Below are 14,100 nucleotides of genomic sequence, written 5' to 3'. Positions count from 1 at the left end.
GTTGGATACAACTAAGCAACTAAACAACAATAGTTTATTTCAGTAAGTCAGCATTTATATATCCTCACATTTCTGCACCATATCATTCGGACTATTTATGATTGGAAGTAGAGAACCCACATAGCTATTGTTGGTGAATTATCTTATGGCATTGGCACATGCTATAGCCCTTAAAAATTCTTCCTAAAATTGGGCAACCAGGAACCTGTTTCTGTTAAAACCAATTCTAAGTATAAGTAGGATTTGACTTGTTGTATACATTCCCTATCCAGGCCCTAACTACACCTAATCCAACTCTTCCTGAAAACAATTACCTTAGTTTTGGACTTACTGTCTTCTCATCCCTACCTGGATATATATATGAATGAAGGGACTTTGAGATGTTAACATATAGATTAAACAAAATGTATACATCCTTATGTAACTTCTTTATTGGTACTAATTTTCTGTTAATGCATAGCCTTAGGCATACATTTGAGTATAATGCCTTGATTAAAGAGAGGAGGCTGGAATCCATGCTTAGGTCCATAAGTTTCTTCCAAAGCAAGTCTTTGTTTATTGAATCAAATAGGTCTGTAAAAATTGTAAATAGTTGGCTTCCTGTATGTTTTTCTCCTGGATGACATAAAATGAAGCTGTTATCAATAATGGAGTGACCAGACCCAAATATAATTTGCTCTTTGGGTAGCAAGGTCTTTTCAATTACCAGCCTCAAACTGGTATAAAAGATATTTGGCTATGATGTTGGTTAGATTAATTGGTTTATAATTTGAAGGATCACCCTTATCATCCTTTTTATAAATGGAGACCGTAATAGAGAATTCCCAACCATTTGGAATTTAGCAGGAATTATTTATACGAGTAAATAAACCTACAAGTAAGGAAACCCACCAGTCAATGTGACATTTAAAGAATGGAGGTAGGTAGAAGATCTTTCACAGGAGCAGTAGATCATTTTGGGATTCCTCTAATCCACAACTTGAGTTAGTTAATAATTGGCTGTAATATTCTTCCCACATGTAAACAGGTATAGGAATGTCCAAGAAGAACCTACATTCCCCAATATTCCTATGACTGAGTGCCAGAAAAAGGCTGGGTTTTTTGGCTGCTAATTCTATGTTTACTGAAGAGAGGACAGTGAGACTTCTTACACTTGATAGTTTTCTTATACTTTTGTCTAAATGGAAGTATGGTAATGTGATTATTATTTGGATGGATGGTTCCCTGCTAAACACATAGCTATTCTTTTTCTCAGTTAAGTCAAACCAATGAGGGCCCTTTATCTGGGACCTTCTGGGGATGCCTTTTCAGTTAAGAATTTTCTTAATCCTACAGTTTGGTTTTCATAGGTTGTAAGTACAGGATTGATATCTTTCAAAGGTTAAGTCACTGTGTTTACCAGGGTCAGGATTTGATATTCATATATTCAGTCAAAGCCTTCACATCCACTCTGGCACATTTTATCCTGTCCTGGTGGACCTCTAGATCAGGGGTCCCCAACCTCTGGGCCATGGCCGGGCCATGTGAGTAGCAGCCTGGCGGACAGGTGCAGACACCTTAACTCGTATGAGCAATGAGCCAGTGTGCATGTGTGTGCAGCTCAACCTTTGCAAGGTGAGCTGTGCACATGTGTGCACCAGCCTGGCTATTGTACAAATCGAGCTGCACATGTGTGCCAGCCCACAGCTTACATGGCCCGGTTCCCTTCTCCCCCCACCCCCCATCCACAACTGGGCTGCCAAGCTGCAAAGGTTGGGGACCGCTGCTCTAGATGAGGTAAAACACATCTGTCAATTGTGATGTGCAGTCTGAGTGTCTGCAGAATTTAACAGCAACTGATTTCTCTTACATAAAAAGTACACAACTGTGTTGTAGAAGCAGAAATTTTTTGAGACGAAAAAAAAGTACAGAGGAATCAAGCTGTATTTCCTCCATCTTTGATTCTTCCTTATTATTCCTACTCATTTTAGAAAAAAAAACAATACTTTATCTTATGCCCAGAATTTCTATTTATTAAGTTAAAACAAAATTTAAAATGTTAAAAGTAGGAGATAGTTAAAACAAAATATATAATAGTCAACTACTACTGTATGAGAAGAAAAACAACCATAAAGAAAGCACTCAATATTATTTTTAACAAATATCAAACAATTAATGCATACATAGTATTAACAATTGATTGCCATTCAAAATATTCTCTATGTTGGATCTCTATTTTATAGTTGAAAAAATAATTAAACAAATTGGCAGATATATATTAGATCAAATCAAACAAAATAGTAAGATCTGGAAATATACTGTGTATCAACAAATTAATAAAGTTTTTGAACGTATAATTACATTAGAAAAATTACATCAAAACCATATTCATTTTAAATTTCTTAAAAAAATATTAAGAGTCTTTACTATGCTGACTTGACTCTTTTTCACTTGACAAATGAAAACATTAGTTTTGTGATAGGTTAAAAAAGACCAATAAGCTGTTAAATAGTAAGAAATACCTGAAAAAAAATAAGAAACATTTTAATTATATTATTATAAATCCTTATGCTGAAGTTCCCTCATATAGTTGAAGAAACAATATTAGAAAAAGTTATCCACTTGAAACTGGGGGTACACTGGTTGAAGCAAATATATATTTAAATAAACCAAATTGTGATATTTGGTGACAAGTAAATCAATTAATAACATTATTAGGAATATGGGTGATTTAAAAACAATTAGTTTTATAATTATAATCTGGGCAAGTTTCCCTTTAATTTTTTTATGTAAAAGGAGAATCAAAAACAAAAAACCCCTAATCTTTACTGTATTGGTAAAATAACTGTTCTTTCAGTGATTATCCTTATAAGTAAAAGTTCTAATTCTACATAGTAATAAAACAAATATGGTAAGGTGTTCAGCAGGAAAAAAAACTGCCAATCAATATAGAAAGTTGTTGTTGTTGTTGTTGTTAGATGCGAAGTCGTGTCCGACCCATCGCGACCCTATGGACAATGTTCCTCCAGGCCTTCCTGTCCTCTACCATCTTCTGGAGTCCATCTAAGCTCATGCCTACTGCTTCAGTGACTCCATCCAGCCATCTCATTCTCTGTCGTATAGAAAGTTAGTCAGTATGATAAGCTATCTTCTGAAATGTAGAGGAGCCATAAATCTAAAGAAAGGAATTTAGGTGGAGAAGTTGTAGGGTTGAGATGTCAGGAGAATCCAGCCAATAAAAAGATATTTAAATCAAACCTGAAGATCTTTCATAGGAATCTCTATTCAGTAATAAGCCACAATAATTACAAAAGCATTAAATATTTGTAAATATCTAGGCTCACTCTTTAGGAATAGCCCACACAAAAATTTGTTCTTCTGCTGAATTCTTGTACTTAACTGTTTAGAATACTTCCTTCTACAATTAGGAAGAAGCTTGGACTCTGTGCTGTAGATGCTGGTAGCTCTTAGTAACTGCCATCTTGAAATTTATTTTGAATTGTTTAATCTTTTTGTGTTTCTGTTAAGGGGCATTTAATGTAGTTTTGGGTCACAGAGCAAAAGGTATCTTGTGAGAATGAGATGGGATATATCCCATAGATTTTTTGTTGTTACCATTGCCCTGCCTGGGATTCCTCCCTCCCCCCCAAAAAAGCTAATTGCAGCCAACAACCATCAAAAGATTGTCATTCTTAGCAGAAGAATCCATGATACTTCTGACAACATATTTATGTAGATGGTTTGTACCCAGTGCATTCTTTATGTGTTTTCAGATTGTCGACCTCTTGCTCACCCATGGTGCAGATGTTAATATGGCAGATAAACAAGGTCGGACTCCTCTAATGATGGCAGCTTCAGAGGGGCATTTGGGCACTGTGGAGTTCTTATTGGGACAAGGTTAGTGTTGAAAAATTGTAAGATTAAGGCCAAATCTTCCAGAATGCATACATCATCTTTGATTCTGTTCTACAGTATTCATGTGCAACAGAATAGAGATATGAGGCCAGTAGTGTTTATTTCAAGATCAATATATTTTCATTATAGTTGGGAAATGCCTTATTTTCAGCCAATATTTATATGTTTGGGAAATGTTTTGGATATTTTTTTAAAACAACGTTTCAACAATTTATTTTAATTTACAACACATACATGTGTTTTACAGAACCCCACCTACCCACTGCACCTATGTAGAAACCACTCTTATTTTTATTTTTGTAATCACATACTATTCCAAATGTAGACCACTCTGAGTGAATTGTTATCCAGGGAGTTAGATTATCAGTAATAATTTGTATCAAAAGTTTCTCTGTCCTACACAGAAACAAAGTGGCTTGCCAGTCATAGATTTTACAAGAAAAGATGTAAAAATGCTCTTCTATGGGATAAAGATCTCTCTATATCCATTTCTGTTTCTTTCTAATTTATGTGGCACCCACCTTAATCAGGTAACTCTGGGCAGCTTACTCCCTCCAAAAAAAATACCACCCCACACTATCTAATAGCTGCAAGGTAATATCTAATTAAAAATAGCTGAAGTACTTCACAGAACTGTTAACAGAATAAAAACAAAACAAACATACAAGATCAATTAATATTATGTCCCCCTTGAGAAAAAGAGCCTATATCTTGAAAGCCTTCCAAAAGCCCAACCAGACTTCCAGATCGCAGAGGGGAGGCTGTTCTATCTGGGAGTCCCATGATATAGAAGGCACACTTCCTGAATATAAATGATATTATTTCAGAGAATGGACCTGGAGCATGTTTCTTCTGAAAATTCTGATATAGAAAATGTACAACTTAGTATGGTATAATTAAGGATGAATTTAAAAAGAGGCTATTAGTTTCTATTCTTTTGCAGTATCTTTCTGAGATGTTTGACACTTAAGGGAAAGTTTGACAGGAAATAAATAATAGAATTTCAAGGGTAGTGGACAGAGGAAGGAAGAATGTTGAAAGATAGATTAGTAACCACAGGAAGATGGGGAGATCATGTGTGCTATTCCTCCACAGACACATACATATTCTAGTCTGCTTATTTCCCCAAATCCTGGATGTTTGATTGATTTAACTGATAGGTGTCTAGAGGACATATGCCAGCCATTCTCTTTGGAGTAGTCCAAAATTCCAGAACAAACATAGGGTTCTCCCAATTAACGTGCAGCCCCACTCATAGATTTTTTGCTCAGGACAAGATGATAGTAATATAATTATGGAGATGGCAGTATATAACTCTTTTAAAATGGAGAAATAAATGGATGCCAAGACAAAGTGCGGTCCCCAAGCATGAATTATAACTGAAAAGATAACCCATTTCCTCTAGTATGCTGTTAGCTGACCAGTAAACATAATCTGAATAACTGCAGATAATAAAGCAGATTATTATTATCATTATTATTATTATTATTATTATTATTATTATTATTATTATTATTATTATTATTATTATTATTATTATTATTTATTAAATTTTTATACCACCCTTCTCCCGAAGGACTCAGGGCGGTGTACAGGGCAATAAATATTAAAAAACAAAGTACAAAAGTTAAAAAACAATTAAATATTATGCCCGATGTATACAATAATTAAAAACCATGTTAAAACCCCAACCCCATCAAACCAGGCCGGATTGCTCAAATAAATAAGTTTTTAGATCCCGCTGGAAGGAGCGAAGGTCGGGGGGCCATCCGGAGCTCGACCGGCAAGCGGTTCCACAGGTCTGGCGCGCCCACAGAGAACGCCCTCCCCCTAGGGGCCACCAGTCGACATTCTTTGATCGGAGGCACCCTGAGGAGGCCCTCTCTGTGGGAGTGCACTGGACGGAGGGAAGTTGACGCCGGCCACAGGTGTTGCCGTAGGTAATCCGGACCCATGCCATGTAGGGCTTTGTAAGTCATTACCAACAATCTCACCCGGAGGGCAACCGGCAGCCAATGCAGCAAAGGTGTAACATGGGAGTATCTGGAGACTCCCAACACAACTCGTGCGGCTGCATTCTGCACCAGTTGGAGCCTCCAAGTGGTCTTCAAGGGCAGCCCCATGTAGAGAGCATTACAGTAGTCCAGACGAGAGGTCACGAGCGCATGAGTGACTGTACGCAAGGCATCCCAGTCCAGATAGGGCCGCAACTGGCGCACCAGGCGAACCTGGGCAAAGGCCCCCCTAGTCACAGCTCCAATATGATCTTCTAAAGAGAGCTGTGAGTCTAGGAGGACCCCCAAGTTGCGTGCCCTATCTACGGGGGGTAATAACTCACCCCCCATGGCAAGAGATGGAGTAATCTGAATTTCCCGGGATGCCGGCACGAACAGCCACTCAGTCTTGTCAGGGTTGAGCCGAAGCCTGTTCCTCCCCATCCAGACCCGGACCGCTTCCAGGCAACGGGACATCACATTGAGGGCATCACTGGGGTGGTTTGGGGTCGAAATAAAAAGCTGGGTATCATCAGCATACTGATGATACCCAACTCCAAAACCACGAATGATCTCACCCAGTGGCTTCATATAGATGTTGAACAGGAGAGGCGAGAGGACCGATCCCTGAGGAACTCAACAAATGAGAGGCCTCAAGGTCGACCTCTGCCCCCCTGCCAAAACCGACTGCGAACGTCCCAGAAGGTAGGAGGAGAACCACTGAAAAACTGTGCCTCCCACTCCCAACCCCCTGAGACGTCGCAGCAAGATACCATGGTCGATGGTATCAAAAGCCGCTGAGAGGTCTAATAGGACTAGGACAGAGGAACAACTCCTGTCCCGAGCCCGCCAGAGATCATTCACCAGCGCGACCAATGCCGTCTCTGTGCTGTACCCGGGCCTGAAGCCCGATTGGTATGGGTCTAGATAATCAGCTTCATCCAAGAACAAAGGGAGCTGCTGCGCCACCACGCTCTCAACAACCTTCGCAAGGAAGCGAAGGTTGGAGACCGGATGAAAGTTGTTTAATATTGCTGGGTCCAAGGCAGGCTTCTTGAGGAGGGGTCTCACCACCGCCTCCTTCAAGGTGGTGGGAAAACTACCCTCACTCAAAGAAGCAGTTATCACTGCCTGGAGCCAGCCTCGTGTCCCATCCCGGGCCGCATAAATCAGCCAGGAGGGACACGGGTCCAACAAACACGTGGTGGAGCTCAGCTTCCCCATGATCCTGTCCACGTCTTCAGGAGTCACAGGGTCGAACTCCTCCCAGATAACATCGACAAGACTGCCCGTGTCCTCATCGTCAGACTCTGCCCAGTCGGAGTCCAAACCAGTCCGGATCCGAGCGATTTTGTCCGACAGATATCGGCTAAACTCCTTGGCACGACCCTGCAAGTGCTCCTCCCTCGCCTCCTGATTAAGGAGGGAGCGAGTTACTCTAAACAGGGCGGCCGGGCGATTATCTGCGGATGCGATGAGGGTGGCAAAGTGGTTAGACCTTGCCACCCTCATCGCCGCGAGATAAGTTCTCGTGAACGACCTTAGTGGCAACCGGTCAGATTCGGATCGACTGGACCTCCAACAGCTCTCTAGGCCCTGTCTCCGACGCTTCATCTCCCGGAGCTCCATGGAGAACCATGGAGCCCATTGGGATTTGCGCCGGGTCAAGGGCCGCATGGGTACAACTCGGTCGAGTGCCTCTGTAGCCACCCTTTCCCAGGCTTCCACTAGGGCATCGGCCAAGCTGTGGGCAAAGGAGGCAGGTGGGGACCCAAGTGCCGCCTGGAACCGCTCAGGGTCCATCAAGCGCCTAGGGTGGAACCATCTCATTGGCTCAACAACCCCACAACGGGGAGTGGCAAAACGGAAGACCAGCCGCAGGAGATGATGATCGGTCCATGACAGGGGTGTAACAATTGGAGAGCCCCCACCCAGATCATCTAACCACCGTCCGGATAGAAAAACCAAATTGAGCATGTGACACCCCCCCCATGAGTGGGCCCTGAATAACCTGCATCAGGTCCATGGCCGTCATAGAAGCCATGAACTCCCGAGCTAACTCAGATGATCCCCCCCAGGGATGGTAGATTGAAGTCACCCAAAATCATAAGTTTGGGGAACTCAATCACCAACCCTGAGAGGATATCAAGAAGCTCAGGCACGGCTGCTGCTACGTGACTAGGCGAAAAGTACACCAGCAGCAAGCCCAACTGAGCTCTAGGGCCGCATCTCAGGAGGAGGGACTCACACCCGACTATCTGGACCATCGTGGCCTCCCGTGGACATAAGGTCTCCCTCGCAACTACCGCCACTCCACCGCCCCTACCCTGGCCCCGAGGCTGGTGCAGCACCCGGAAACCTGATGGGCAAAGATCAGCCAGGGGGACACCGCCCTCTGGACTCAACCAGGTCTCCGTAATGCAAGCCAGGTCCGCATGCTCCTCCTCAACCAACTCACGAATGAGAGGAGCCTTATTCATTATGGACCTGGCATTGAAATACACGAGCCTGAGCTCAGGTGGCTGCTCATCCTCACTCCCGGTACCACGGGCCGAAATCAGAGGGTCGGAGCGCATCACCGCTTGGAGACAGCGGGGACGCACTCCCAGATATTGATACGGCCCTCTGTTCATGCACCTGCGGCCATTCACTACCGCCGTGGGAATAGGCAATCCCACACCCCGCTCCAGGGCCCCGTAGGCACCCAACCCAAGCCCCGTCACGGCGTGATCAATCCCAGGCCTGGTCTGAGAAACGGTTGGTGGAACCCCCCCAGTTTCCAACCAAACCTGTGAACCCACCCCCCTCCCTAACCCCACAAAAACTTTGCTAAAAAGCGCACCAGGGGCCTCTTATTAAATTTGTGATAGAGGCTCCTGTCCCTGCCCAACCATCTCTCGGGGTCCCAATAATTGGGCCCGTCATCAAGAGGAACAATGGAAACAAAGGCGGGTCGCACCAAGGAAGGGGGGGCACCCCTGAGCGCAAATAAGTCTGTGCTAGAATAGGACAAATGGACCATTGTCCGGGTAGGTCCAGTCAGGCAGTCCCATAGTCAGTCAGTCAGGAAGATGAAAAATAGAAGGTCGAAAGTGTCCAGTCCACCAGCTCCCTGCCACTGAGCTGGGTACCTTTCAGGTAGCTTCCAAAGTAGAATGGGCACCTCCCTCTCATTAAGATGACCTTAATGGAGAGAGGGAGGATCTATTATCAAGGCGACAAGGAAGTAAACATCATTCAAGCCTAGATTAAGGAGAACAGTATGAAAATGTCTTAGACAAATACCCTGTGAATTCATTCAAGGATAAAAAAGGAAGGAGAAAGGGAAGCATATTCTGACTTGCAACATTCTGGGACTATAGCCATTCTTAATAAAAGTAGTTTTAGGCACACATGGCATCTTGTCTACAAAAGAGACAGCAATAATTTCCAAGAATAGCTGAATTCTGGGAGGGCCTCTTTTAAATGTGTAGGAAATGTCCTTTCCTAAAGCAAAACATTGATAATCACCAGCCCATCATAGATAGATACACAAACACACACTCCATCTACCCCCAGAAAAACAGGAGAAATACTGTATGAATTCAAGCCACAGGTAGCCGAGGAATACCAGAGACAATCCTGCTTTCTTGGATTCCACAGGCAAAAATAAATTCCAGGTAATACAGCATGACGCTGTTCCAGTTATTATACGAACTCCTCTTCCTCCAAGAGTCCAGAGATTGGTAATTTGAGTTACTTTTATCAGCAAAGACCTGTGCCAACAAAAGCTACACATGATTTCTCCTCAGAGAGGGTAGCTAGCTTAGACAAGACCATTGAACAGCAGTCCGTTGATGGAATAAGAGGAAAAATGTACTAAATCTGTTTTATTGCCATGATGTAGACTCAGATTTGAACTTGCCCCATTTTCACTTCTTATGTTTCTACACCAGCATTCCAGGTGTTGCTTTTGTTGTTTCATCTGTCTGAAGTCTGCAATAAGCAAACCAGCCATTCAATTCAGTATACAGAGGGAAGGCACTCAGAAGCAATTTCTCATAAGTTCACTTTGTTTAGAAAATACAATTATGTATAAAATCATTGAGACTCACCAGAATCATTTCCAGAATCGAATTCATAAGGCACCTGAGATCAACCTTTATAATTTATCAGTTTACCTCACAAAGGTCATAAGCAGCAATCAATCTCATCAGCCTTGAGTCATTTCAATTAAGTGGCCCTATAAATTAAATAAACTATTATTATCAGGATTGGGAAATTATATAATCTAGCACAGAGGCTAGCTATAATGTTGTCCATATCTAGATGATAATATATTGGCTGCAATGCACAAATAAGGTTGAAGTATAATCATTTAAGTATGTCTTGCCTGGAGTTTCCTGGAACAAACCCATATAATCATGGTGGCCATGAAATCTTTAGTTCTTCCCAACCTACACACTAAACCATAAAAGTTGAAATCAGTGCCAGCAAGAGGGGCATTTCAACATACACTGAGTGAACATTTGAGCAACCTGGGCAAAGATTCTTTTGGGCAACAAGGAAGTCAGTAGATGAATTGGATCCCAGATTTCTGCATCTGTCCTGATAATCTCATAATTAGAAAAAAATATTAGGCTAAGCAAATATGCAATTATACATACATCAACATTTTCTTGTGGAGAGCAAGATGACATTATATGTTGGAAAGAAGAAGAGTTGGCAAGATTTGGGATGCAGAGAAAGACTGGTGAACCATAATGGGTTATGCAACCTTAGCTGCTAAAGGCTTCCTTGTTCATGAGTTGCCCAGTTGACACTCTTATCCAGAGGGGGAAAGTTATCATTTGTGGGACAATATGTTTTGTATCTCATTTTTGATCTCTTAGTCCCTATGTCTTGTTAAATGATTATATTCTTTTCTTTTACCCAGCAGGCTCATTTTGTTTCTTGTTTTAATGCAAGAATGAGATGTTTCTGGAGAATTTAACATTAGATAGGGGAACTAATCAAACTGATAAATTTGTCTCATTCTTAAGGAATGAGTAAAAATGCAGAAGAATGTTACCAGAATTTTGTTCCAATATGCAGTAAAAAGTTGAGAAGCCATTTTCTCACTATAAAATACTCTACAAGCTACTCCAAGAGCAACAAGCTATTATTAGGTGACTTTTTTTCCTCTAAAGTATTTATCAAGCTAATACAAGCAGTATTTCTTGTAAATGAGATATATGCATTCCTAAATCATTATAAGACCAAACCTTTATGAAAGATTGCTACAAGAATGAAGTGTAGATAATTTTAGCTTGTGCAAGCACATAAGCAGCTTTGCTTTTTTTTTCTTCAGGCTCCTCAATTTCCTTAATGGACAAAGAAGGACTAACGGCTCTTAGCTGGGCTTGCTTAAAAGGCCATATTTCAGTAGTGCGAGCTTTGGTAGAGAGTGGAGCTGCTACAGATCATGCTGACAAAAATGGGCGTACTCCTTTAGATTTAGCAGCTTTTTATGGAGATGCAGAGGTGGTAAGTTTTTATTATTTTTATTACTTGCTTGTTTGCTTATTTATTTATTATATATTATATATAAGCTGCATTGGCTTCCGGTTGCCCTCCGGGTGAGATTCAAGGTGCTGGTAATGACCTATAAAGCCCTAAATGGCTTGGGTCCGGGATATCTGAGGGAACACCTGCTGCCAGCATCAAGTTCCCTTCGTCCAGTGCGCTCGCAGAGGGAGGGTCTGCTCAGGGTGCCGCCGGTAAAAGATTGCCGGCGGATAACACCCAGGGGGAGGGCCTTTTCTGTGGGTGCGCCTGCCCTCTGGAACCAGCTGCCCGTGGAGCTGAGGACTACCCCTGACCTACGTTCATTCCGCCGAGACCTGAAGACTTGGCTCTTTTTGCTCTCTGGCCCAGGCTGAGAATTTTAACTGGGGTTTTATTTTCAGGGATAATTTAATCTTTTATTTGTCTTTTAACTTTGTATTTTGTATTGGTATGATTTTACAATGCCCTGTAAACCGCCCTGAGTCCTTTGGGAAAGGGCGGTATATAAATCTAATAAAATCTAAATCTAATCTAAATCTAAATAAGAGAAAATAATTTATTTCATTTCTTTATCACAGCCACTGATTCATATGACACTGCCAAAATATGGGTACCTTTCCACTTTCCCTCAAACAATCTCAGTTTGCAGTAAAATGATCTGAAACTGGAAGTAAATGGCATCCACCGTTCTTCATTCCATAGTTCATAGTGAGGAAAAAATGGACTATGTAATCCAATACTTTCAGCTACATCTTATAAAATGTAATGGAAATTGAAACCTATGACACCTTTGTCAATCCTTCACATTTGATTTAATAGGTAGAGTTAATAGGGTGACTAACTGTCTTCTCAGACCACAGAAATTGTCAGTATTGAAAAGCTTATATGCCCTTTAAATGTTAAGTTCAAGATTGGATTGGAGGGCTAAAGAAAAGGAACCAGCATGAAATTACATTGTCAGCAATAAGCCTTGATGACTTCTGCAATAGTTCCAAGTATGTTGTAAATGCCAGTTTCCTGCGCCATTTGGGATTTTTGTGCAATAGGTTAGCCAGTCTGACAAATTGGTCTGGCTTGTCATACTCCTCCAATTGATCTCAAAAGAGACATCAGTCCTAGTGATATAGTTAAACCTATGTTTAGACATATAGTTTACAATAGAAAATGGTAAAAGCAACACACCATGTTTCCTTAAAAGTAACACCTACCCCCAAAATAAGCCCTAGTTTGATTTTTGTGGGTGGGCCTAATATAAACCCTACCCCCAAAATAAGCACTAGTTTTGGGGCAAGATGGATGCCTAAAAATCAAGCTAGGGTGGGGAAATGGAGCTTACAATTGCAGCCAGGCCTCCCATGGATGACACTTGCCTTGCCGGTCCACTTCTTCTGTGGCTGAAGAAGCAGATTCATTCTGCAGCTGAGAATGGAGCTCCAGCTTGCATTTCGCAGAGACCTTTCCAGAAGGCATCTGCAGCCAAGTACTGAGATCTGGATTAAATCTGTAGCTTGGTTCTCGGCTGCAGAGGCCTTCCGGAAAGGCCTCTGACTGTGAAATGCAGGCCAGAGCTCCATTCCGAAGTGCAGAATGAAGCCACTCCTTCAGCTACAGAAGAAGTGGGATGGCTGGGGAGGAGGGTGTTGGTGCTGCCGCTGCAAGGTGAATGAAAAAGATACCCCCTGAAAATAAGACCTCTTTTGTAGGCAAAAATAAATAAATAAGCCCAGGTCTTATTTTGGAGAAAACATGGTATATACAAAGAAACTTAATACATATAAAAGCCAAGGCACCTCACATGTTATCCTCAACCACAGAAACAGTGATCACTATGTGACTCACCACTAACAACCTAGCCTTAATGTCTGTGAGAAAAGCCAGGTTTTTCGGTTTTCCAGAAAGTCAACAAGATCAGAGCCATCTGGATCTCTAGGGGAAGTGTTTCACCAGGCAAGCATCATTACCAAGAAGGCATGTTTCCTGGATTCTGCAAGGCATTAACGTTTTACTGATAAGACTGGGGACACATCCATCCTAATGGATCTGGTAGGATGGGCAGAAAAAGCTGCCAACCTTATATCATGTAGGGCTTTAAAGATGATAACCAGCATTCTATGAATCTGAAACCTCAGCATTGATTCTTTCAGGATGATGCTGATTCAGTTGTTTGTTTATTTTTAGGTTCAGTTCCTGGTGGATCATGGTGCCATGATTGAGCATGTGGATTATAGTGGGATGCGCCCCCTCGATAGGGCAGTGGGCTGCCGCAATACCTCTGTTGTAGTTACTCTCTTGAAGAAAGGAGCCAAGATAGGTAGGGAGGACATAAAGGGAATAATCTCTTCCATACCTTTCTTCGATGTAAAAACACTGTACAATATACAGTATATTCCTGTGATATAGGCATACACAGTTTCAATATGCAAATGCTCAGCATTTCCATATGTGATGGTTGCAGTAATGATTTATTATTATTTATTATTTATTTAGCTCTTACAAACTAAAGAGAGCAATTCATAGTAGTTCTTTGCCTAAAAATGAAAATCTAAGTAGCTGTGTTACGCTGGTATGCTGCCTACCTTGCTCTGTAGATGTTTCTAGGTTTGAGCATTACCTGCATATGCTTTTGTCTCTTAATTCTTGCCTCACAAAATTTGCTGCTGCTTTGCTGCCTGCCTCTCACTGCTGC

At 41.8% G+C, this 14,100-nt stretch overlaps 1 protein-coding gene across 2 annotated transcripts in view; it reads left to right on the top strand.

Moving 5' to 3' along the window:
• Nucleotides 1-14,100, top strand: part of TANC2 (tetratricopeptide repeat, ankyrin repeat and coiled-coil containing 2) — a 382,196-nt gene that overhangs the window by 342,301 nt on the left and 25,795 nt on the right. For both annotated transcript variants that reach the window (XM_081344806.1, XM_081344805.1), the window contains exons 21-23: nucleotides 3,753-3,876; nucleotides 11,218-11,393; nucleotides 13,593-13,725. In XM_081344806.1, coding sequence (XP_081200932.1) covers nucleotides 3,753-3,876; nucleotides 11,218-11,393; nucleotides 13,593-13,725 — 433 coding nt within the window. The remainder of the gene's footprint in view (nucleotides 1-3,752; nucleotides 3,877-11,217; nucleotides 11,394-13,592; nucleotides 13,726-14,100) is intronic.

Source organism: Vipera berus, assembly GCF_964194415.1.
Source record: "Vipera berus genome assembly, chromosome: Z".
In the NCBI taxonomy this organism is placed as follows: domain Eukaryota; kingdom Metazoa; phylum Chordata; class Lepidosauria; order Squamata; family Viperidae; genus Vipera; species Vipera berus.
The sequence above is the reverse complement of the archived record's forward strand: the minus strand, read 5'-3'. Positions and strand labels throughout refer to the sequence as shown.